Here is a 25821-nt window from a genome sequence, read left to right as displayed (position 1 = left end):
TAACATATCAGCACCATGGTCAGTTCCCAGATTAAACTGAACCAGAGCTTTATTCAGGCTACAGACTTCCTATCATTGGATATTTGAGAGATTCATGTATTCTGATTTATCTCCTAAATACCTCCTCCAGCTGCTTCTCACTGTGCCAAAGATGCCAGAGATCTTTTTCATCTCCTGCTCTGAGCAGAGCATCCAGCACAGCTTCTTGAGCCAAAACGTTCTCCTCCTCCTGCAAAATGGGAGACATGCTACCATCATCCGGCTGCCTGGAGGAGAAGATGAACCCAGCAGCTGATCGTTTACCTCCAGGATCCCATCAGCCTTGGTTAATATTCTCTCCACCTCTCTGAGGTTTTCCTGCTCCTTCAGTTCCCAGTCCATCGAGGACATATCAGTCATACTGAGAAGAGAAAAATGTTGGTCCCAGAGACACTTAAACTGTTTTTTTAACTTGATGAGACTCTTTATCTCCATTGGATCTGGTTCCAAGTAGGCAGGGATCCAGTGATGTGCAGGAGATTTTCTGAGCATTCTTAGAAACACGGATCTATATATTTCAGCTTCTACTCCAAAGCTCTGGGAGAGAATGAAGCAAGTCAGCCGAAGCTCATTTCCTATAGGAAACAAAGTTCCCTGCTAACAGGAGCAGATATTTCTACGGAAGTGAATTGCATTCAAAGAAAAATAAAATAAAACTCTGACAGCTCATCGTAATTACGATATCAGTATCTTGTAATTATGTGAGACGATCTCATAATTACGAGATCTTATTTATACATTCGGTTATGATTACTTGAGTCAGTAATTTAGCATCTCTCAGAAAACTGTTCTTAAGGATCACTTCTTAAAAATATCTGCATCTGTTCCACTGATCAGTTCTCTGCACCCAGGTCTGCTCCCGTTTTTCACCTCATCAATAAAGCACCCAGCTATAACCCTGTGGTTAGCATGCAGCCATATGACCATATGCCAAAATCCATCAACAGCTCCATTAATACAGGATGGTTTTAGTTTGTCATGTGTATCGACATGCTGCGTGAGATTGGGAGCTGGTCGTTTTAAACGATGCTGAAGTCTCAGCTGTACTGCTTGAGGATCTAGGATTTTGAGACGGTACCGGTGGACAGTTGTTTGGGACGCCGCCAAGCCAGATGGAACGAATTCCAGATTTATTGATTTATAGCCATAAATCACCCCATGCTGGTTTAATTGCTCCTGCAGGAACCGTGTGACTTCCAGTGAGTCAGAGTAGAGTGTTCTTTTTCACCTGAACCATTCTAAGGACTTACTGCGCAGTGCTGACAAACTAAAACTAATTCCATCTACATTGAAGAAACTCAGCATTTCCCAGTGTCGCAAACCTAAAAAGGAAATAAAAGCATAATAATCCGACAGTGAACTCATTGAGGATTCATGTAGCGTAGCTCAGCAATGACCGTCCTTTCTGATCTCCTAAACATCACATCTCAAATTATGACATCGTATCTCATAATTTATAGAGATAATTATGAGATAAGTGGTCAGATTTCTTTGGTGAATGCAATATGATTCTGTAAATTTCTGTACCATGAATAATAAAAAAAATGATCATCCTTTTCCTCTTTTCCTGTCCACTAAAGCAGATAAATTCTCCCAAGACCAATTATTTTAAGGAATTTATAGGTCAGTTTGTTTGTAAAACTGAACACTTTAAACCTGAGAATATCAAAGCTTCACATTTATGAGCAATCTATTTAAAGAGGCCCAGTCACACACCCTATCTACGAGAAGACCAGACCTTCATGTACAAATGAGGCATTATATACGGTGGCTGAGAAGTGCAAAACACATTTACAATTCAAAAACACATTAACAAATAAAAAACAAAATAACATTTGAAGAAACAAAATTATATTTTATGAAACAATTTATTTTTGAAAAAGAAAGTTTAAATTTTTAAAAACACATTTACATTTAAGGAAACAAATTCACATTTTAAATAAGTTAGATTTTAGGTGAGAGAAAGTTTCATTTTAGAGAAAAAAAATACATTATAGGGAAACAAATTTACATCTAAAAAAAATTGACCGTTCGGAAACACTTGTACAAGTGCAAAGACAAAACTGCAAGTGGCAAAACACATTTACATAGCCAAAAACAAATTAACAAAAGACGGCTACACGGAAAGGGAATGTCCCAGTGGCCGGATGTGACGTCACGATTACCCTGACTTGTAGTACAAACAGCTCAATCTGTAGTCCTCCTGCTTCACGTGAAAAGTCAGCGGCGATTTTAGATGGAAAGAATTGCACTGAAGCTGTTTTTCTTAAGTTTACGCTAACCGAACAATGTTTTCAGCCAATTTACACCATTTTGTTCTTCGTGCGGACGGTCTCTGGAACTTTTACGAGACACGGACCAGGTGGCAGGACCAAGCAGCAGGGCCGGGCGTATTACTGGCCGGAGCCACTATTATTTTGTCATGTAGTTTTTTAATTACTTTTCTTTGGTATTTAATTATTTTTTGGGTATTTTTCCTGCCGTTTTTCGGCAAATGCCTTATTTATAGTACTTCTAACTAGATTGTTTTATATAGATATATATAGGCTATATATTGTGATGTTATCGCTTAATAACCTGTATTAAAATGTATTCTTTATGGGTTTCTTTTTATTTTGATGTTATTGCTTAATAAACTGCATTAAAACTTTTATAATGTCACATTTACTTGATGGAACGGAGTACTTTATCTGCGAATAAGTGGCCTCGGCCGGTATCGGCCTCTCCGATGGCAGTCTCTGCCGGCAGCGGCCACCATCGGCCTCTCCGATGGCAAGCTCTGCCGGCAGCGGCCAGCATCGGCCTCTCCGATGGCAAGCTCTGCCGGCAGCGGCCAGCATCGGCCTCTCCGATGGCAAGCTCTGCCGGCAGCGGCCAGCATCGGCCTCTCCGATGGCAAGCTCTGCCGGCAGCGGCCAGCATCGGCCTCTCCGATGGCAAGCTCTGCCGGCAGCGGCCAGCATCGGCCTCTCCGATGGCAAGCTCTGCCGGCAGCGGCCAGCATCGGCCTCTCCGATGGCAAGCTCTGCCGGCAGCGGCCAGCATCGGCCTCTCCGATGGCAAGCTCTGCCGGCAGCGGCCAGCATCGGCCTCTCCGATGGCAAGCTCTGCCGGCAGCGGCCACCATCGGCCTCTCCGATGGCAGTCTCTGCCGGCAGCGGCCACCATCGGCCTCTCCGATGGCAAGCTCTGCCGGCAGCGGCCAGCATCGGCCTCTCCGATGGCAAGCTCTGCCGGCAGCAGCCACCATCGGCCTCTCCGATGGCAAGCTCTGCCGGCAGCGGCCAGCATCGGCCTCTCCGATGGCAAGCTCTGCCGGCAGCGGCCACCATCGGCCTCTCCGATGGCAGTCTCTGCCGGCAGCGGCCACCATCGGCCTCTCCGATGGCAGTCTCTGCCGGCAGCGGCCACCATCGGCCTCTCCGATGGCAGTCTCTGCCGGCAGCGGCCACCATCGGCCTCTCCGATGGCAAGCTCTGCCGGCAGCGGCCAGCATCGGCCTCTCCGATGGCAGTCTCTGCCGGCAGCGGCCACCATCGGCCTCTCCGATGGCAGTCTCTGCCGGCAGCGGCCACCATCGGCCTCTCCGATGGCAAGCTCTGCCGGCAGCGGGCAACAACGGCCACTCCGATGGCAGGCTCTGCCGCAGCCACTGCCACGAATTGAGCTCGGCCCTCCTGCTTGGTCCTGCCACCTTGTACCGTGTCTCGTAAAAGTTCCAGAGACCGTCCCGCACGAAGAACAAAATGGTGTAAATTGGCTGAAAACATTGTTCGGTTAGCGTAAACTTAAGAAAAACAGCTTCAGTGCAATTCTTTCCATCTAAAATCGCCGCTGACTTTTCACGTGAAGCAGGAGGACTACAGATTGAGCTGTTTGTACTACAAGTCAGGGTAATCGTGACGTCACATCCGGCCACTGGGACATTCCCTTTCCGTGTAGCCGTCTTCTGTTAATTTGTTTTTGGCTATGTAAATGTGTTTTGCCACTTGCAGTTTTGTCTTTGCACTTGTACAAGTGTTTCCGAACGGTCAATTTTTTTTAGATGTAAATTTGTTTACCTATAATGAATTTTTTTTCTCTAAAATGAAACTTTCTCTCACCTAAAATCTAACTTATTTAAAATGTGAATTTGTTTCCTTAAATGTAAATGTGTTTTTAAAAATTTAAACTTTTTTTTTCAAAAATAAATTGTTTCATAAAATATAATTTTGTTTCTTCAAATGTTATTTTGGTTTTTATTTGTTAATGTGTTTTTGAATTGCAAATGTGTTTTTAAAAATTTAAACTTTTTTTTCAAAAATACATTTGTTTCATAAAATATAATTTAGTTTTTTCAAATGTTATTTTGTTTATTTGTTAATGTAAATTTGTTTGCTAAAATGTAAATGTGTTTTTAAAAATTGTAACTTTTTTTTCAAAAATAAATTGTTTCATAAAATATAATTTTGTTTCTTCAAATGTTATTTAGTTTTTTATTTGTTAATGTGTTTTTGAATTGTAAATGTGTTTTGCACTTCTCAGCCACCGTAATTATAAGCCAAGCATTCCTGCTGATAGGGTTTGCTTGGTTCTGTACAGTGTCGCCATCTGCTGGCAGCACCAAACCATCAATTTAATACTGTTTGATCTAATCATTGGGAGCTGCCTTTATAGAAAGCTACAGCTATAGCATGTGGCGGTAGTTTTAAAGTCACCACCTGTACACTGCAAAAAAATAAAATAAAATGATGCTAAGCAAATAAACTCTTTTTAAATAAGTGTATTTTTCCCTGGTTTGTGCAGGTTGTTCAATTCCATTCAGCTTATTTCTATAGCACCAATTCAGAATCACAGCATGTCATCTCATGACACCTAACAGTTCACCAGTCAGATTGATTCTGTCCACTTCTGTCTCCTTGAACCCCAGTCGGCCTCAGCAGATGGCCGCTCACACTGAGCCTGGTTCTGCTGGAGGTTTCTTCCTGTTAAAAACTGAATTTTTCCTCTCCACTGTCGCCTAAGCATGGTTAGTGTGATGGATTGCTGAAGAGTCAATGAGTCGATGCAATCAGCTGGTTTTCCTTAGATAGAAAAATTTGAATCAATGTGACTGGATGATCTGGTGAACTGGAAAGTGCCTTAAGATGACATGATGTGAATTGGAGCTATAGAAATAAACTGAATTCAATCTCAGAACTCTACCTGTCTGCTTCTGGCTTCTCCTCATGGAGGTCGTAGGAATCCCAGAGCAGAGTAGGAACGCCGTCTGTGGCGCAGGTGGACGTCTCTCTGCCATCAGTGATTGTGCTGGACAGAATGTTGTGGATGGGGCTCAGTTCAGGATCAGCCCATCCACTGTCGGCATGTAGCACCCAGTCTATGCTCGGTGGATCTCTGGGCTCTGTGCAGCTCAGCGCCTCCATCTTGGGGGGCGGTTTCTGCTCAGCAGCAGTCATTTTAAAGCTCTGCTTCTGAGGCGTGGGCTTTGGGGTGATGGTGACTGTGTAGGAGTTTTCCAACTCGTCCACCGGCAGGCTGAGCCAGGGATTGGTGGGAGGTGAAGCCGAGCGCTTCACCTTGATCTCCAGATTCAGGGATTCTGCTTCTACTTTAGGGATGATCTGGATGCTGGAGAGGTTTGCTGCAGGCCTCGAAGCAAACTCCCTGCTGTGATGCTTTTCATCTGAAATAACGGAGACGCTCTCCTTCAGAGAGCTGGGTTGCTCTGGGGAAGTTCTCATTTCAGCAGGGTTTAGGGATTTCTCCACCTCTTCCTTTCCTCCTGGAGCCTGTAGTTGGGTCCCCCCCAAACCATGAGGCCCAGAGAACAAAGAGCTGGCAGACTGTTTCCAGTCAGCAGCTGCAGGCGGGACCACCATGGTGGGAGGATTCCAGTTCTCAGGTATCGTTTGGTTCTGCTTGGAAAAGCTCAGGTTACCATCAGACACTGAGCCACTGCTGCTTTCAGGGCTCTGATTCCCATGGCTACAACGCAACGCCTCGTACTGCCACTGGAGGGCGAGCTGGAGCTGATCCACAGACACTGGCCCAGAGGATATCAGCAGCTTCCTCAGGATCATGCACCTGGAAAATAAGAGCACAGAGAGAAGGTGGTGACGGTCCACTAGAGCAGCCTAGAGCCGTCCGAGGATCGGTTCTGAACAGTGGTGGAATAAGGTAATAAGGTACATTTACTTGATTACTGTGCTTAAGTACTTTGAGTATCTGTATATTTTTCCCCCAAATCAACGTCCAGGAAGCTGCTAGTTCCTTCTTCTTTTTGGCTCAGCTTTATAATAATCCACCGTTTCTTTTTTGTTGAAATGTATTTCCATCAATGCAGATAGCAGCCCTTAGGACTGAATCTGTTCACCACTGATTTAGAGATTTAATGACAAATTAGAGAAACTCAGAGCAGATATTAGTTTATAAATTCTATTAAACTTTGAGTGCTGCCATGTGACCAAGTTGTTCAGTAGGATGAGTTCCCAGAGCAGAGCTGCAGTTTCTCTGCTGTAATAGATTCAACCTTTAACCTCTATTCAGGGAAAGTAGGAGGAGAATCAACTCTCCTGTTTTCACTTTGTTTTTGTTTTTTAATTAAGAAATATCAAATATCTGCCCTTATTTTTTGTGTCATTACTATACTGAAGGTGGTGTAGAATCTATAGCAGGTGGTTCTATGCATTCAATTCAATTATATATGCTGCAATTCACAAAACATGTCATGTCACGGCACAGAGACGATTTCAACCAGATCATCAATACATCAGATGGTTTCTGAAAGTTACAAGATTCTTTAAAATTACTCTGAAAATTACACAGAAATGTACTGATATTAGAATATCTAATTAGTATTTTTGAATACTTAAGTATTTTCAAAAGTGAGTACTTCAATACTTTAAGTAACTTTTACTTGTAGTTGATTAATATTTGACTACTGTGGCCACTACTGATTTATGAAGTCCCAGTAACCATGGTGGAGGGTTTGAACGCAATGTCAGCCAATACCTACCAAGATGGCTGCGTCTGCAGAAGAGCCTCAGCAGCATTGCTCTATGGGCATTCCAACAAGCTGCAGTTTCCTTTGACTGGCGTGACGGAGGAGTTTAAAGTCACCACAGCCAGGGAGGTGTTGCTTTACAGAGACTCTGCTGACGGCAGGCAGTCGCCCAAGCAGAAGAAAGACTGAGCCATAGCGTTAGTTGGCTCTGTGGCAGTTGGACTAATCGGTCTAGGTAGCCACACAAAGGCACGCTAAGACCAAGCCAGAGGACAAGAGTGACGACAGATGGTACAGGGAGAGATTCGTGCAGAGGAGGAACGCCAAAGTAGGATGGTGGCAATGCGCCAGCAAGGAGCCTGGGCCAATTGGAACCATGCATCCGCCCAGAAGATCACCTGGACAGAACTATAGAAGTATGAACCTGCAAGACTTAAGTTCCTGATCCAGTCGGTCTATGATGTCCTTATAAGTCCATCTCACCTTTATACCTGTGGCCTTGCAGGAGCACCAACATGCCCACTGTGCCCGGCTCATGGTTCCCTGGAGCACATCCTGAGCCGCTGCCCTAAAGCGCTGAGAGAGGGAAGGTACATGTGGCGCCATAACCAGGTGTTGAAGGCAGTAACAGACTAACCTGACAACAGCCAGATGCATGTCTTGCTCCGCCTAGCTCCACTCACATACATCTGGGAACCCGCCATAGGAATTGCCTTTACTGAAGGCTGGGCCTTATCAAAACTCCTTGCATATGATTGGATAAGCCACTTGTCTGTCATCTTTATTGACGTGCTATTTCAACCACTCACACCGAAGCTAACCCGTGACGCTGTGAGAGGAGGAGCCATTTGGTCGATCAAGCTCTTGCCAAATCCGGTCGGGAGAAGGCCGAAAACATCATTTCCACCAACAAAAGCCTTCAAAGCCGTTCTCTGATGTTCTTTTGATGAAACAATATCAGATAGATTGGACAACACAGAAGAAATAGCAGCATCAATGCTAACGCTTGCTTCCTCAATGCGAGCCGCCATTGTTGTTGGAATCTCACGGTCGCCTCTCCACTCCAGGACACACCCACCCTGCGTCCTGACTGGCCAGACCATAAATTCGGTTGGGGAAATCACTTTCAATGAGCGGGTTCCCAGATGTATGTGAGTGGAGCTAGGCGGAGCAAGACATGCATCTGGCTGTTGTCAGGTTAGTAACAGACACCATCTGCACTGGAATCCAGGAGTCACAGCACCAGTCTCCTTTGAGGCACAATGTCTTCTTTGTCAGGGAAGGGGAGAACCTGGGAGAGCAGGTAAGGGTACATCTGGACTGCTAGCCATGGCTCTGGATCGGCAGTTGCTTGTGGAACCCTGAATGCAGTTAAAGTTCCCAGAGCACATTGCAAGGACGTCACTGAGGCCAGATCTGGTCTTAACATCTGACTTGACAAAGTAGGCTTGTCGAGTCAGATTGATTGAGGCATGCAGAGGGCCCGCTGTGAGCCAATAGAAGTGGGCTGCAGAGGCTTCCTTAGTCAGACTGTGCATCAGGAATTCAGGCTCCTTTGCATCAGAGGGTTGCTTAAGAGAAGAGCCACCAGAAACATTAGTGGTGCCGCTGAAAGAGCCCCAAGCTGGCTGTGGATCAAGAGGGGAGACGCATGGAGTAGCGCGCTGCTGGAACACAAACTGAGGCCTGATCAGCCCCAGTTTAATCACCCAGGTGAGGGTGTCTGAAGATCAAAGACCTGAAACGCCCCATGACCCTGGGTCCTTCACTGATGAGTTTCAAAATCTAAAATCTCTCTTCTTGAATTTGTTGCCCCTTTTCTTTTGTTTTAATTGGCTTACGTTGTATTATGTTTTGGTTCTGTGAAACCATCTTTTCTAATAAATTATTTTACATTCCACTTATTTTCTCTGGACACATTTTTTTATGTTACCTCCCCAGAACCCCCAGACCTTGGGTACAAACAGACAGGAACCCCATGAGAGGTTTACCTCTGAGACAGGCGTCTGCCTGCCTGCTGTACGTCACCATCTGGGATGGAAGCGGACAGACGGGACAGATGGAGCAGCTCCTCCAGGTCTGGAGGAGGATTCTTCTTTAGGAACGCAGAAAGTCTCCGTCTCCATGCAGGGATCGTCTTCAAATGGTCATTCTGTTGCTGAGTGGAAAGAGGCTCTCCTTGAAGGCCTGAAAGGAGCTCTGGCAGGAAGCTGTCCCTGAGGACCAGACTGTACCACCTGTTGGTCTAAAGAAGCAGCAGCCATGTTATGGAGAGATGATCCATGACAGAAACTTCATGATTAAACAGATTTAAACCAGATGTAAACGATGCCCAGCTTGGCCTCCTCACAGGAAGAGAACCTGCCTTGTTGTAATAGTGGTGGTATTCAGAAACCGCCCTGAGGGTTTGAAGAATGAAGTTCACGTCCGAATGAAGGTTCTCCTTCAGCCTCTCCAGATCCGGAGCCCAGCTCTCCCTGCTCTGGAACTTTACGGGTAGAATCTCCTCCAACCTGTGGATCAGATCCTCGGCACAGCCAACCAGAGCCTGCAGGGTGAGAGGAGCAACAGCTGCTTAACTAGAGCTGCTCCATAAAGCAGCAGGAGGAAGGAGAAGCCTGTACCTCAGCAGGAGCGTAGTACGATTCTTCAAACTCAGACAGCAGCACTGCTGCTCGGCCAGAATCCTTTGCAACCTCCATTTTGTAAAGCTGAAGCTTTTCTTGGAGAGGTTCAATCTGCAGGATAATCTGCAAACACATTCACCATGGTTAGTGACATCGTGTCCATCAGGGAACCAGGTTCACACCAACTTCAGGAGAAAGATCCTCATTTCAAGTATTGCAGAAAACGATCCAACCTTTGATGGAGACGATGCTGGCAGAGCTGCACAGATCAGAGCATTAAAATAAAAACTACTGCTGAACAAACGGAGGTTACATTAAATATCTTCATTCACTAAATGGCCTGATATTAAAACAAAATTTATGGATTAAATAGTTATTCTTTAATCCTGCCTGCATTTTATCAAGGATTTAGATCAGAAAACAAGGAGGAACCAAGAAGATGGAGAAACCATCTACCAGAGGAGGACCAGCAGGACATTATTGGAGGATCCAGCCCCGGAGATCAATTCAGCCCAAACCTCCTGCAGAAGGTGATCAATTATTACTGATCAATGAGGTCCGATCTCTGCAGCCAATCATGTCAGATCAACTCTGAGCCACACAGACCTGCTGCTGGGCCAAGGTAGGAATTCATTCCCTGCACAAACCAGCCAGTAATAAGCACACCTCTCTGAAATTAATGCATTTACCTTTAATTTGGTTTGGTATTTGGTTCAAATAAGATAGTATCTGCTTAAAATAATAAAATGCAATTTTTTTTTTTTATTCAAAATATTAATCATCTTGTTCCATTGGTAAAGTGTCTCACTTACTTTCTAAATTAAAAGAACAAATGCAATTATTTTAAGAAAAGAAACTTATTTAGATTTGAGTTTTTCCTTTCTTCTACATTTGACCTTATTGCCTTCACACTTTATGGATAAAAAAATAAATCCCTTCAATTTAAAGCTGTAAGATTTATGAATAATCTTAAGCAGAATTTGATCGTTTTATTTTATTTAGGATCAGTTTCATATGATCAATGCTTTCCAGTACAACCTTGTTTATTTTTATTTTTATTCTGAAAGAGGATTGCCACTTTTTCTATGATAGGAGTTCCTGAGGATGGAAAACAGTTCAAGTATTTTATTAAAATGTTTTGATTCCAAACCCGACTGTTTTCTCGGAGATGGAAAGATTTTACTTTACATTTTCCCCCAAAGCGGATGCGCTGTCAGACCGTCTTCCTGTCAGACCCAAACATTTCCATCCTATAGCAGAGTGGTCCCTCTGAAACAGACCCGTGGTCCATCCAGAACAATCCTGCCCGGTTTGTTTATCTCCATTGGCTCAATGAGAGTTTCCCCTAATTTACACGGTTTTCTGTTTGATCAGAGGTGAAATGGCTTTCAGCTGTGAAAGGCAGCCTGGGTTCATCGTACCCAGGCTTCATCGTACCTCTTAGGCATCGCAGCTCTTAGGCTTTAGAACCATCACTACAGGAAACCAACTTCATCTGATGCTGGTTGCAGTTTTTAACATTGCTGGTGGTAATCATTTTTACACCTACAAACCATACAGGTGCATTTTGCACACTTTCGGAACCGCCCTCCTCCCTCAGCAGCTCTGTCAATCACAGGAGGAAACATTTTTAGCATCTTTTATTTTTCTGCTGTTGGTGCATTTTTTCCCCTCCGAAAATAAAGGAATGATTACTTTTCATGGCTTTAGGCTCTTTCACACCGGGCCGATTTATCCACGCTGGTAAACGCTGAACTTTCTATGTATTTTATTTCTTTTGGGCGTATACATACGCGGTATTAATCTAGCTGCTGTTTACCGCCTGCCAAAAATAAAGAATAAATACAAAGCAAGAAGGTTTTTCAGCAGATTGAGCATCATGTCTGCTAGGAAGTGTGTTGGTGGTGGGCGTGAACGTAGGGAGGATCCATCACCCTCACCTTCTGGCTCACCCTATGATGGGGATGAAGTCTGGAGGAGAACTGACGGTTTCCTCCTGTGAACCCCCTTTATACCAAAACGCTGCCAATACGCCATTATACAGTAGCTGGAAGTTAGAAACACGTTCAGCGCTCGTCTGGAACACGTCAGATACCTTGATATGCTTGGAGAGAAGTTCTGGATAAGTTACGCAGAGGTTTAGGATAAGCTAGACGCCATGACTGATGAGGAACTGACACTGAACGGATGACGACCATCAGATACCTGACCTGGAACTGATGGCCCACGGATGGCATATGCTGGCATTGTCGTAAGTCGACGTGTTTCAGCGTACTCATAATTTATCCAACGTATACCACGATTTTCCCAAGATTTTTCATACATCAGGCAGACGCTGGTCTAAATCATCAAGGTGAGACAGAAGCTTCAAATAGAAGATCTAAGCTGCTCCTCATCATCAAGCTGTTTGCTTTCAGCTTCTCTGAGGTGGAGAGCAGTATCCAGGGTGTAAAGCTGTTGCTGGAGGTCAACCTTCTCAAACTGAGTCAGAATCTAAAGACGCTGTAGGAACCAGATCTGCTGGGTCCTGCTTCATGCCAGTGACGTTACGCTACATATTGGCTGAACATTGCCACATGACAAAACATTGTGGTTGCCTAGACAACGATAACATCACGCAGCATCCTTGTCCGTCATATGGGGTGGGGCCCGGAGCAGATCTGGTACCTACACCGGCCGTACCTGAAACCCAAAGCCAGCGGATGGCAGTGAAAGCAGACCCACCTGCATTGCACGGTGGCGCAGCTGGAACACCTGAAGCTGCAGGTGGGCCTGTGAAAAGGCCTGTTTCCACAGCAGCTCCACTTTCTCCACCGCCGCAGTTATTCTAAAACCCAAACAGAAAAAGAAATCAGACTCCTGCATGATAGAAACACAAACCTGCAGGAATAGAACAGCAATGCTAGAGAGAGGGCTTCCTGCAGTACCTGCTGTGGTTCTGCAGCATGTCAAAGGCCGTCTGGGTGAAGAAGGGGGTGCCCGCCATGGCTTGGTAGCACGGCTCTCTGTCAGGATGGCGAAGCTTCTCACACACGTTCTCACAATGCTTTAAAAGCTCATCCAGACCCAGATCCCTGCAGAAACATCACAGTAGCTTTACTGCTGGATTTATCCATTCTTAGTCAGGAGGAAACATTTCTCATCATTTATTATAATAAAATAGAAACATTTATAATAAATGACAATTAAAATGACATAATGACTAAAAATCTGAAGTTTCTGGATTATCTGTGTATCAGCATCTCAGACATTTTCACCCATCAGCCAATGAAAACGAATCAAGTGTTAAAGTGTGAGCTTAATGAAGGTTTCCATTCATTTACATAAAGAAGGAAATCAGGATTAATTCACCAGCCTCCACAGATAAATTCAAATAAAATCAAACTACATTATTTATTCCCATAAGGCGATTCAGTTTTAGCCTACAGTCATAAAAAGAAAACAGGACAAGAGAAAAATCAAGCATTCAGAACCACACTCACTGGCATCGATACATCTGGTTACCAGGATAAAGAAGCAAATGCTAATTTCATGATCCACTGTAATACATGGAGCAGGGTTTACTACACCCTGCCATGTCTGCTTAGCACCGTCAGCAGAACACGCATACTGACTTAGACAAACTTTTGTCATTTTGTATACTACAAAAAAAAAATAAAATAAAATAAAAAAATATATACAAAAAGTATACAAAAGGAAATTTTGTTTTCTACCGTTTTATACCCGTTTCCATTTTGTAAAGTGCAGCAGTGATCAAATGTGAACAGTGTGGGTGAAAAGAAATGGTGCAAAAAAAACCAAAAAACCTTCAAAAATGCAAATATGAATGCTCTCTATGGTGCTTCTGTAGAAGGTCGTGAGGATGGGTGGGGGGAGGTGGGCTCTCCTCATCCTCCTACTGCTGATGGATTGTTCTTTCTCAATCTCTGCTTCTTTTTCTATCTCTGCTTCTGTCTCCTTGAACCCCACTGGGCCTCAGCAGATGGCCGCTCACACTTAGCCTGGTTCTGCTGGAGGTTTCTTCCTGTTCAAAGGGAGTTTTTCCTCTCCACTGTCGCTACAAGCATGCTTAGTGTGAGGGATTGCTGAAGAGTCAATGAGTCGATGCGATCAACTGGTTTTCCTTAGATAGAAAACTTTCAATCAATCTGACTGGATGATCTGGTGAACTGGAAAGTGCCTTGAGATGACATGATGTGAATTGGTGCTATAGAAATAAACTGAATTGGATTATTCTGGATTAGAATATCATCATCATGGAAACATTAATCTACCTTCCACCCTGTGCTTCATTAGTCCATTGCTTATTTTCTCCTCCTCTCCATTCTCACAGTTCGCTCTGCAGCTGTAGAGGATATTGTTTCAGTGCAGAAATGCAGCTTTAGGTGCAAAATGAGATGTTTTTATTCCCTCTCCATGCCGATTTAAACCTGAACACTTCCAGTGTTCCTCAGATGTTTATTATTCTCAGAAGGACCCGGCTTATTGTTTCCCCACCAACTTTTTCTATCAGTAAAGCGTTTGCCTGAAGCAGCAGTTAACGGATTAATCCGTAGAAATCATTGGACAGTCCATCAGCTCTGACCAGTAAACTGAAACATTTTTTCCTTCATTAAAAAATAAATACCCACATGAGGCTGAAAGAAACAACCCTCTACCCTCGTTTGGTGGACTTTTAGGTACGCATGAGTCCTGGGATGGAGCTGCCCACCCTCAGCTGAATAGAGATCTGCTTCAGTACAAAGCTTGATCAATTCAAACCCTGAAAGGTTTGTTACGTCCTTGTTTGTGGATTAAAGACGGCCAACTCCTATCCAGCAAAATAAAACAAACTCCTGAATGAAGTGACATGTTTGGTGACAGAACACAACTGCAATGATCACATTTAAGCTAAAGGTGATGTAAGCGCTTTGCTACGTGCTGCATATAATGGTCAGTTATTCAAAGTGACCAACACTACAAACATTTAAGGCAAAGGGGGTCATTTCTATGACCAATTAATATGGGTTTTTTTTTTTTTAAGTGTTTTTTTTTTTTTTTTACACTTTAAAAACTGGCCAGTTATTTCTGGCAGAACAATGTGGGAAATCAACTTGGAATCCTCCTGATCTGAAAAATTGTTGACAACAAACAGTCAACAATTCAGGTACGTCTGTTTGCTCAAGGAAACCTTTCACTGAATTAAGTAGAAGACGATTGGGGTCTGAGACGGTAAAGCAAGGCAACAAACCTGACCAGGTCACCCAGTTTACCAAAGGAGCAGAGGGAACCAGTAGAGCTGCACTGAGCCAGTTTTCTTCTCCAGTCCAATCAGATTCCTGCTACCAGATGCCGAAACTATAACAGCTTTATTACTCTGTCAGAATACAGAGCAACAAACTTCACCCTCTGCTTTTAAACCCATCTGATTGGGGAGCAGTGGGCTGCCATTGTGTAGTTTCCAGGGAGCAGTGTGGGGTAAAGGGTTCTTTGCTCATGGACCCAGAGTGGCAGGTTGTGGGGTTTGAACTCAGATCCTCTGGATTCCAAGCTCTATGCCCTGACCATTAGGCCTCCACCTCCCAAACCACTACTGTTGAATGAATTAAGATTTCCCCGGATGCCACCAGGCTTGACAACATTGTTAAAAACAAAAGAGAAATTTAAAACTCTTCTGCTTTGTGTGTAAAATGCAGCCTGGCCTGAATTACAAGGAGCGTGTTTACAGGCTGTAAAATTAGCAACACAGGTTTTAATCCGTAGTAACAACTCGTCATGTTTTTGTTATTTTCTCAGGGAACAAGCAGTTTGTGCCAACATGTCCGTCCATTTACACGGCAAAGGAAGGAGAGCCCATGAGCCAACAGCATCTGAACCAACCTTCTGAGCTGCAGGAACTTTGCTTCGTTTGTGCTGCAGAAGTGCTGCAGCTGGTCGAAGGTGGAGGGCAGGGGCAGCCGGGACAGAGCCTGCAGAGTGGCAATGCATGAAGGCAGACGCTCCACCACGCTAAGGAACTCTTTATCAAAGGCATCGATCTCCTGCAGGGATGAACACAAGAAAGAAGTCCCAATCACAACCACAGATTTACAGAAAGCATAAAAACATTTTCTTTTTACTTCAGAGACTGAAAACTAAACTGGTTTTCAGATTCAATCCTTAATATCTAGTTTAACCTGCTGAGGATAAAGAATAACTGGGGACCAGCTGAACGGGACTGAAAGCATAAACAAAGATGTGTCCTTTCATTTGCTAATGAGGTCAGCTGATTGTTCAGACTGAACGAGCGTCACCAAGGAAACGGACACTTCCTATGACATCCAAACAATGAAAGCTGTGCATCAGATGGATGCTGATCATCTGAGGTTTAATGACTAACCTGGTTTGTTCTGTCAAGGTCTTAAATGCATGTTCAACTCATTTACTAACCAAGTGAGGACCTATTAATTTAGAGTTTGAATTGCCCCTCCCCCACCAAACAATAACCACTACATGCTGGTGGAGATTCTCAGTCATCCAGGTCACAGTCATTCCCAAAAAGTTAAACAATCCACTGGACTTGGTTTGAAGACATTTCGCTTCCCATCCAGGAAGCTTTATGTTGGAGAAACCAAACAACCGCTACACAGACGCATGGCCCAACACAGAAAACCGCCCTCCTCGGGACAGGACTGTGCATCTACACCTTAAACAAAGACAAAGGACATTCTTTGGAGGACCAGAATGTTCACATTTTGCACAAATAAGACAGGTGGTTTAAGAGGGGCGTGAAGGAAGCCATCTATGTTAAGAAAGAAAACCAAACTTTAACGGAGGGGGGGGACTCAGATTTTAGCTTTCAAAAAAACAATGCAGCAATTGAGTTGATCCGTTCCCGTAATCATCGAAACCCCATCCCCCATAGAGGGGACCAAATCACCTCGCCTATTGGGCCAGGCCAACAATTCACTCTAACGACCCCCCTTTCAGAGACATAGACAGGTATGGGGCATTGCAGGCTAACAAAGAAGCCCAACGACCCCCATTCCAAAGGGGGGGACCAGTTTTAATTTGCATGTTTTCTAAACTAAAACAAGCCTTTGTTTGGCTACTGTATAAAACCTGGATCACAACTCTATTCCTGACAGTTTGAATTGAAAAACCTTACTGGATGGAAGAGAAACGTCTCCAAACTAGGAAACAAAGTCCAGTGGATTGTTTTTAACCATTTTGGAATAATGAATACAAAAAAAAACAAACCCTGCCCTGCTCCAGGTTGGCTCCTCACCTCCACAGCTGCTCAACAGTAACAAGTTCAATGACTCATTGAAAATTAAGCAAAACTGATGAGAAGGAAGGAAGGGTTAGTCTGCCTGATCTAGTGACTGAAAAACATCTTATTATCCAAATAAAGCCAACATGACCCAGGTTTGTTATTAAATTAGCTCCTAGAGTAGTTAGCTATGGGGCACCATTTGTAAAGGTTACAAAGGTCAAAGATTAGGTGGTAAGAAAAAAAAAACAAAAAAAAAACACTTAATTCATTAATTTATCAAACCAAAGTATTTAGATTTTCTGTTAAATCCATCGTCAAGCTAGGTATTTATTTTCCAAACTAAATATTAGGTGGTTCAATAATTATTTAGCTGCAAACTAAATGGTTTAGAGCTAAATATTTATTTAACAAACTCAACAATTAGTTTGGAAAATAAATTAGCCAATTATAATATAAATACTTGGATTGTTAGCTTGTTAGTTTATCTCTAAACCATTTAGTTTGAAGCCAAATATCCATTTTCCAAACTAAATATTTAGTTTGGAACTTTGATTTTATAAATTAATCATTTTTTGTGAGGCTCAAACAGGATTACTATATATTCATTTTTAATTGGCCTGAAGTCCCACCCCCCCAGAAGAGAGCGATAAACTGCTCTTTCTGTCCCCCTTTGTTTTTGTGAGGATCTCTATTTTATCTGTTTCCTGTCCTCCTGCGCTCCTGTTATGCTTCTAGTTAGAGTGGCTCAGTTTATCCTGAGCTATCTCTATGGTTATGCTGCTATAGGCTTAGACTGCTGGAGGACATAGGGACCCCTTTTTCATCATTCTGCTTCATTCTATCTCTATTCTCTCACTCTGCAGAATCTGTTAGTTCAATCTCTAACGTTCTGCTCCCTCTGCTTTTTCTCATAGTAGCTTCATCTGGTCTGTTCCTGTTTGGCTGTGACTCCATCCTGGAGAGAAATATCAGCTGTGCTGCTGCCATCAACACCTTTGTTTCTAGATGTTGGAGCTTGACCTGTTTTCCAGACTAGTCCTGTTTCTCTGACTGTGACTAACTGGATGTGCTCTCTTCATCCTCTGACATGGGAGCTGGCTCGGAGCTCGTCTGCCTGGCTGTGCGTTTCCTGCACAGGACTGAACTGAATAGAAAACCGAATCATCCCCATTGGCTCTCAGTGAGCGTTAAACGCCACCACCTCGTCCCACACCATTTTCTATTGGATCGGTCGAAAAATCTGATTCTAAATTTTCAGCGCTTAAATCTAGTTAGTTCTCCACAGAAGAGACTTTGTGCTATTGGCTGAATCAAGACAATATAAACAACATTACCTTAATAAAGCTAACCCAACTCTTGTGGCAGTATAGAAAATATCCGCCCAGAGAGGCAGGCAGCTGGCTCCGGTCAATGTAGTTCCATAGCTCTGGGATGTCTTTCAGAAGCACATTCTGACGAGGAGATCAATGTTAGCATCAGATAAAACCAAAGGTTCACCTTGCAGGGTCTCCTGTACTTACACTGGAAGAGGTTGAGCAGGACTTGGATGGAACCAGAAGTTTCATCAGCAGCTTTGCCACATCCTTCCTTTTGGGCTGAATGATGTAAACACTGTGGACTGTTCGCTTGTGCTCCTCAAAAACAAAGCAAGTTTAATAAATCAGCATCCATCATCAATGAAAAATAGAACAGAAATGAACTCCCTGGAGCCCTGGATCACCCCAAACAGCTGCTTAACAGGAATAAAGGAGCTTCCAAGGAGCACTAAAGCATTATGATTAAACACAAAGTAGAGGAAAAACCCTCACAGCATTCATCCAGGAGGATGAGACTGATGAAAGTCTAGACCAGTGGTTCTTAACCTGCGTTTGATCGAACCCTAGGTGTTCAATGTCAGGGGTTTGGCGGCTCCTCTGCGACGGAGGTGAAAACACTTGTGTAAAGTCCTTGATGACACGCCCGCTTTCCCCCGCCACTTAGAGGACATAACATTGCTTTGCCAATCAGTGCTGCGGGGAATTTAGCGCGCGCAATAGTCAACGGCTGGTGCAATTGTAACATTTAGTGGTTTATTTCTTAATATTTTAATCCATAATTAATATGCCGAGCAAAAAAAGAAAGTGGTTGGACGAATATGTGCAACATGGATTGCCCAACTAGACATTGCATATCATGCAATGTCTAGTTGGGCAACTCTAGTATCGCACCGGCAAAACTAAAGGACCACTTCTTGAAGCTCCATGGAGATGGAGAGAAACGAGCCAGATTCCATGAAAGACCCAATTAGTTTAAAAAATAAATACATTTGGGGGGGGGGGGGGGGGGGGGGGGGGGTGAAAATTTCTACTGGGCAAAAATATTTGATGTTAATGTACAACCCAGTAAAAAAAAAAAATAAATAAATAAATAAATAAATAATAATGTCTTAAATTTGGGAAAAAAATAAAATAAAATTCTTTATCACTAAAGAAGGGTTGAGTGAATGCATTTGGGTTCGGTACCTCAAAAAAAGGTAAAGAACCACTGATCTAGACAGATCTAATAAACCAAACAGTTCAGGATTCATCTCTTCTCCCCCATAAGAGCTGGAAAGCATCGCCTTTGGCTCACACTCTAGCGAGGGGAGGGACGACCCCCCCCACAGCACAACAGGAGAGAATTTCAATTTCGATTACTTCTGTTGCTGCTTGAGAGCAGAAAGTTGGGAGCTGGCTCAGAGCTCGTCTGCCTGGCTGTGTTTCCTGGACAGGGCTGCCTTTTAAAGCTGCTTCTTGTATTTCTGCTTCTGTCTCCTTGAACCCCAGTGGGCCTCACCAGATGGCCGCTCACACTGAGCCTGGTTCTGCTGGAGGTTTCTTCCTGTTAAAAGGGAGTTTTTCCTCTCCACTGTCGCTACAAGCATGCTTAGTGTGAGGGATTGCTGAAGAGTCAATGAGTCGATGCAATCAGCTGGTTTTCCTTAGAAAACTTTAAACCAATCTGACTGTTTGATCTGGTGAACTGTAAAGTGCCTTGAGATGACATGTGTTGTGAATTGGCGCTATAGAAATAAACTGAATAGAATTTTTTGTAGGTCTTAAGTTTAAATTTTTGTGTGGCTTCTACTGGTTTCTGGATCCACTGATGAGATTTTACAAAGAAGGTGAGATACTTTCAGTCAGAAGCTTCACATTTAATCAGAGTAATTCTACCAAGTCACTTTGATTAGATCAAACATGTGACCCCCCTCCCCAATAGGATGGATGCACTTCAGATTCACACAGACAAATCAGCAACAGGCCTTAGATATAACCCTGCTATGGCTTCATTTTGTTCTAGTCTCCATCTATTCATCTTCACATTAAATCCTTTGAATTAAACTAATTCTTTTTAAATAAACATCCTGATCAATAGAATGGTTGTATTCAAACATTCTTTTAAACATAACTGCTGGTTTGGGGGAAAAAAAGTTCAGATATAGAGGCTAAAATGCCTGAAGACAGCACATGATGAAATCATGTGAACAGAGCAGGTCCTAAAATCATTCCTCTGACTCCTGGTGAGACTGAAAACTCCAAATCATTCTCCCATCTGTATGCCAGCACCATTAACACCATCCAGCTAGTTCAGGGGCCTCTGGTGGAGCGACGGACTAAATCGTTTATCCAGGGACCTGAGGCTAGGTTAGCCTGCAGACATCAGCCTGTTATCCGCTATGCAATGGGGGCACAGGTCGCTGATCTAATGAAGCAGACAGAAAACAAACCAGCAAGGTTTAAGCCTGTGGGAAAGTGGGAGGAGTCTGGCTCCACCATCCCACCACAATGACACGCATTCATAAACTGCATGAGATTCCAATCTGCAGCACATCGTTACATAAAGTGGGGATGAAAATGTTTATAGCCCACCGCTGGCTGTCAGAGGCTACGATAAAATCACATGACGCATCATTGAACTGGGGTCAGAATAGAATGAAAAAATGTCCGCTTATTTTCAACAGGGATAAACCAGAACTTCCACAGAAGCACAATTAAAGTTTCAATCAAGCACAGTCTGCATAAAACACATGGAAGGTCCCCTTTAAAGAACATGCATGCTATCAGGAGCAGCTCTGCAGAATATTCTCAGAATGTGGATGTTGGACAGCATCTCTGCACCATATAATAAACCACATGCACTCTCAGCTATGTAAAGTCTGGCCATCATGCGAGCATTGGTTCAAATATTTTTTGCTAAATCAGATGTAAAAACTTTTGTGGGGTTTTTAATGAAAAGCATTTTAATTTCCCTTAAGCCACATGCAGGCAAACTGCATCAGCATACAGTCTCACTAGGGAGCTATCGGCAGCCATGCTTCCTCTGGCAATTACAGGTGCTGGTCATAAAATTAGAATATCATGAAAAAGTAGATTGATTTCAGTAATTCCATTTAAAAAGTGAAACTTGTATATTATATTCATACATTACATACAAACTCATATATTTCAGATGTTTATTTTGTTTAATTTTGATGATTACAAATGACAACAAATGAAAATCTCAAATTCATCATATCAGAAAATTAGAATATTGTGAAAAGGTTCAAAATTGATGGCCCCTGGTGCCACACTCTAATCAGCTAATTAACTCAAACCACCTGCAAAAGCCTTTAAATGGTCTTTCAGTCTAGTTCTATAGGCTACACAATCATGGGGAAGACTGCTGACTTGACAGTTGTCCAAAAGACGACCATCGACACCTTGCACAAGGAGGGCAAGACACAAAAGGTCATCGCTAAAGAGGCTGGCTGTTCACAGAGCTCAGTGTCCAAGCACATTAATAGAGAGGCGAAGGGAAGGAAAAGATGTGGTCGAAAAAAGTGTACAAGCAAGAGAGATAACCGCACCCTGGAGAGGATTGTGAAACAAAACCCATTCAAAAATGTGGGGGAGATTCACAAAGAGTGGACTGCAGCTGGAGTGAGTGCTTCAAGAACCACCACACACAGACGTATGAAAGACATGGGTTTCTGCTGTCGCATTCCTTGTGTCAAGCCACTCTTGAACCACAGACAGCGTCAGAAGCGTCTTGCCTGGGCTAAAGAGAAACAGGACTGGACTGCTGGTGAGTGGTCCAAAGTCATGTTCTCTGATGAAAGTAAATTTTGCATTTCCTTTGGAAATCAAGGTCCCAGATTCTGGAGGAAAAGAAGAGAGGCACTTCATCCACGTTGCTTGAAGTCCAGTGTAAAGTTTCCACAGTCAGTGATGGTTTGGGGTGCCATGTCATCTGCTGGTGTTGGTCCATTGTGTTTTCTGAGGTCCAGGGTCAACGCAGCCACATACCAGGAAGTTTTAGAGCACTTCATGCTTCCTGCAGCTGACCAACTTTTTGGAGATGCAGATTTCATTTTCCAACAGGACTTGGCACCTGCACACAGTGCCAAAGCTACCAGTACCTGGTTGAAGGACCATGGTATCCCTGTTCTTAATTGGCCAGCAAACTCTCCTGACCTTAACCCCATAGAAAATCTATGGGGTATTGTGAAGAAGAAGATGCAATACACCAGACCCAACAATTCAGAAGAGCTAAAAGCCACTATTAGAGCAACCTGGGCTATCATAACACCTGAGCAGTGCCACAGACTGATCGACTCCATGCCACGCCGCATTGCTGCAGTAATACAGGCCAAAGGAGGCCCAACTAAATACTGAGTGCTGTACATGCTCATACTTTTCATGTTCATACTTTTCAGTTGGCCAACATTTCTATAAAGCCTTTGTTTTTATTGGTCTTCAGTAATATTCTAATTTTCTGATATGATGAATTTGGGATTTTCATTTGTTGTCATTTGTAATCATCAAAATTAAACAAAATAAACATCTGAAATATATGAGTTTGTATGTAATGTATGAATATAATATACAAGTTTCACTTTTTAAATGGAATTACTGAAATCAATCTACTTTTTCATGATATTCTAATTTTATGACCAGCACCTGTACATGGAAGGATGTGCAGCCCTGCAAAGAAACGCCACCCTGCATCATTACTGACCCACCGCCAAACCGCTGCTCCGTCAGACCAGCATACCCACAGTCAATTCCTTTTATCCCTTTAGTTTTTAGGAAAAATAAACTAAACTCCGTCATTGGGTGTGTATCCCTTTAGCCATGGACAAAAAACAATAGCTTTTTGTCGTTTTTTGAAGAGTAAGGCGATCTTATGTGGATTTAACATTAGGCAACACTAGGCAGTCGGCTAGCGACCCAAGTTCCTGGGAGATCCCTTAAAACTCTGTTTACATGTATGGTTAACACAACTATTAATTATGTTTTTAATAAAAATCCTTTTGCTAAAATGCCATCAGAACACTGATTATATCAAGTGTGTCTCAGCCCCCCCTTTAGTGTCCACCATATTGGATCAGTCCATTTGCTGCACATGTTCAGAAAGGTCCAAACAGACAGCAGCAAACAATTTGAAAACAAACCATGCAAAGAGCAGTGTTGCCAACTTAGCGCTTTAGTCGCTATATTTAGCCACTTTTCAGACCCCTCTAGCACTTTGATTTCTAAAAAGCTCCTAGCGCCAAATCTAGCCACTTTTTTCTGCTACTGGAGACTTTGGAGACAACATCTAAAAGCAGCGAACTCTGCTCTCCAGAGCGAGTAGATTGGTAACCCCGCCTCCTGCTCTCCTCCATCTTGTCTGCTGTCATGATTCATGCAGCTATTATTTCATCCAAATGAAAAATGGAGAACAGAGAAGCAGATCATGGCTTGTCTACAGTGAAAAGAAGGACTGGGTTATTTACTTTGGCCTTTTTGGAAACACAGGAAGGAGCAATCAGCTAAGTGAGCTTAGTGCTTGGAAAAAATCTTTCATTCCTTTAGAGACAGCATGAAAAGTCAGCTGAGTACAAAACATAGAGAGGAAAACAAGAAGAAAAGGGACAAGAAGAGAGGGACACAACCTAGAACAGATAATGGATGTCTATTCTATTAACATTTCTCTCTGTAGAAAAGGTCTGTTTAATGTGTTTTTCACAATTTAGAGGGGCCCCTGCTTGTCTTTGCCTAGGTCCCCAGATTTCCTAAATCCGCCCCATGTTTTGCTACTTGCCAATCATTTCCACCTGCTGTCTGCTCCATTTGAACAACAGCAGGTGAAATTAATTGTCAGTCAGTGTTGCTTTCTAAGTGGACAGTTTGATGTGACTGAAGTTATACTGTGTTGTTTACATCTTCCCTTTATTTACTTTAATAGGGTCCAGACTGAAGCCAGGAAGTACCTGAAGGAGAAGCAGAGTGTCTGTGATGAGCCTGATGGTCCGAGGAGATGCCTGCCTCAGATCAGCCACCACTGACACCAAACTCTGCTTTTCCTGCTTCTTACTGCAGAGACAGAACTGTTATCACAGCTTTACTTTTCACACAGAAACCAGGCGGGTTATGAAAAACAAACATACTAGAGAAGGGAATGGAAATGGTTTATAAAATCCACCACTTCTTCTTTGCAGAGCTCCAGAAGCCTGTCCTGATCTTCCACTGGGAATATGACCAGAGGGCAGCCATGCTGATCAAACACACCTGGACAGAAACAAGCAGACATGAAGCATCCTTCCTGGAACCATCCCGTGATGGCTGCTAAAACACTGCAGAGAGGATCGTCAATCAGAGGGCATCATTACCGGGGAACCAGACAGCTCCAGATCCCAGCACATGGCCTGAGGGCAGGGGCCAAGAGGGGCCCCTCTCCTGCACCGGCTCCCGGACGCCTGCAAAGTTTAGTGGGAAGTTAGGAATGCTACTGGAAACCAGCCCGACCAGTTTATCCAGCAGCTCAGTTCTACAGGGAGCTGACAGACCGGCCCAGCGCATTCCACAGATCATCTGCAAACTGTCCGCTGAAAAAGTTGGAGGATGTGAAGCAGGTCACGGCCTGAAGGCACTAACACCTGCCTGCCAGCGGTACCTGCTTCCCGGCGGCTCATGCTGCTGCTGCGGTCCTCCGCCTGCTTCAGGAACCTGCTCTGTTTTTAGGGGCCGCTGCTGCTCAGCTGGAGCCGCTCTGTTCGCTTCTCTCCGCCATCTTCCACCCGAACGCCGCCGTCCAGCAGATCCCGCTGAGCTGCGAGATGCTGGGTCCGTTTATAAGCAGGGGGTGGAGCTAAACCCCAGAGGGGCGGGGCCAGGGGCAAAGCTGCCAATCACGCGCATGACGTCCTCTGATCCTGACTCCATTCACACTAGTGATGTTAATGAGGCGTTTGGAAGCCAAACTATTGACACTGTCTAACAGAATACTGACACCTGCTGGATATTTAAAGGCACTACAGGCAGCTGATTGGAATAAACTGAATGGATTTGATGACTAGAGCAATAATGTCATTGAAATTATTAGAGGTTATATTGTATTATTTTATATATATGTTTAAATTAAAAATATCTAATATTTTTAGATGTAGCCAATAAATAATGTAAACATATAACTTGAAAATTTAAGGGGAAATGTGAATGAGGATGCTTGTGGACTAGGATTATCAATTCAATTCAGTTTATTTCTATAGCGCCAATTTCCAACACATGTCATCCCAAGGCACTTTACAGTTCACCAGATCATCCAGTCACATTGATTCAACGTTTTCTATCCTAAAAAAAAAAAAACAGTTGATTGCATCGACTCATTGACTCTTCAGCAATCCCTCACACTAAGCATGCTTGTAGAGACAGTGGAGAGGAAAAACTCCCTTTGAACAGAAAGAAACCTCCAGCAGAACCAGGCTTGGTGTGAGCGGCCATCTGCTGAGGCCGACTGGGGTTCAAGGAGACAGAAGCAGACATAGAAAAAGAAGCATAGATACAAAAGGCAACTGTAAAAGTTGCTCTATCTGTATAATGGTCTGTTTTATGTGTTGTCTTGTCAATTCAGAGGGCCCCCTGTCTGTCTTTGCATGGGGCCCCAAATTTCCCAAA

General features: G+C 43.5%; 1 protein-coding gene across 1 annotated transcript in view; it reads right to left on the bottom strand.

Moving 5' to 3' along the window:
- Positions 1-24997, bottom strand: part of LOC119773530 — a 35127-nt gene extending 10130 nt beyond the window's left edge. Inside the window, exons 1-15 of the mRNA XM_038270515.1 lie at positions 24821-24997; positions 24537-24623; positions 24315-24435; positions 24138-24240; positions 18406-18519; positions 18220-18336; positions 15511-15671; positions 12579-12725; positions 12376-12478; positions 9649-9774; positions 9390-9572; positions 9016-9269; positions 5224-6105; positions 304-400; positions 122-229 (exon numbers count right to left, since the gene is read on the bottom strand). Coding sequence (XP_038126443.1) covers positions 122-229; positions 304-400; positions 5224-6105; positions 9016-9269; positions 9390-9572; positions 9649-9774; positions 12376-12478; positions 12579-12725; positions 15511-15671; positions 18220-18336; positions 18406-18519; positions 24138-24240; positions 24315-24435; positions 24537-24623; positions 24821-24839 — 2622 coding nt within the window. The 5' untranslated portion in view covers positions 24840-24997. The remainder of the gene's footprint in view (positions 1-121; positions 230-303; positions 401-5223; positions 6106-9015; positions 9270-9389; positions 9573-9648; positions 9775-12375; positions 12479-12578; positions 12726-15510; positions 15672-18219; positions 18337-18405; positions 18520-24137; positions 24241-24314; positions 24436-24536; positions 24624-24820) is intronic.
- Positions 24998-25821: the final 824 nt, after the last annotated feature.

The sequence above is a fragment of the Cyprinodon tularosa genome, unplaced genomic scaffold, assembly GCF_016077235.1.
Source record: "Cyprinodon tularosa strain WSP-4 unplaced genomic scaffold, ASM1607723v1 ctg764, whole genome shotgun sequence".
In the NCBI taxonomy this organism is placed as follows: Eukaryota; Metazoa; Chordata; class Actinopteri; order Cyprinodontiformes; family Cyprinodontidae; genus Cyprinodon; species Cyprinodon tularosa.
The sequence above is the reverse complement of the archived record's forward strand: the minus strand, read 5'-3'. Positions and strand labels throughout refer to the sequence as shown.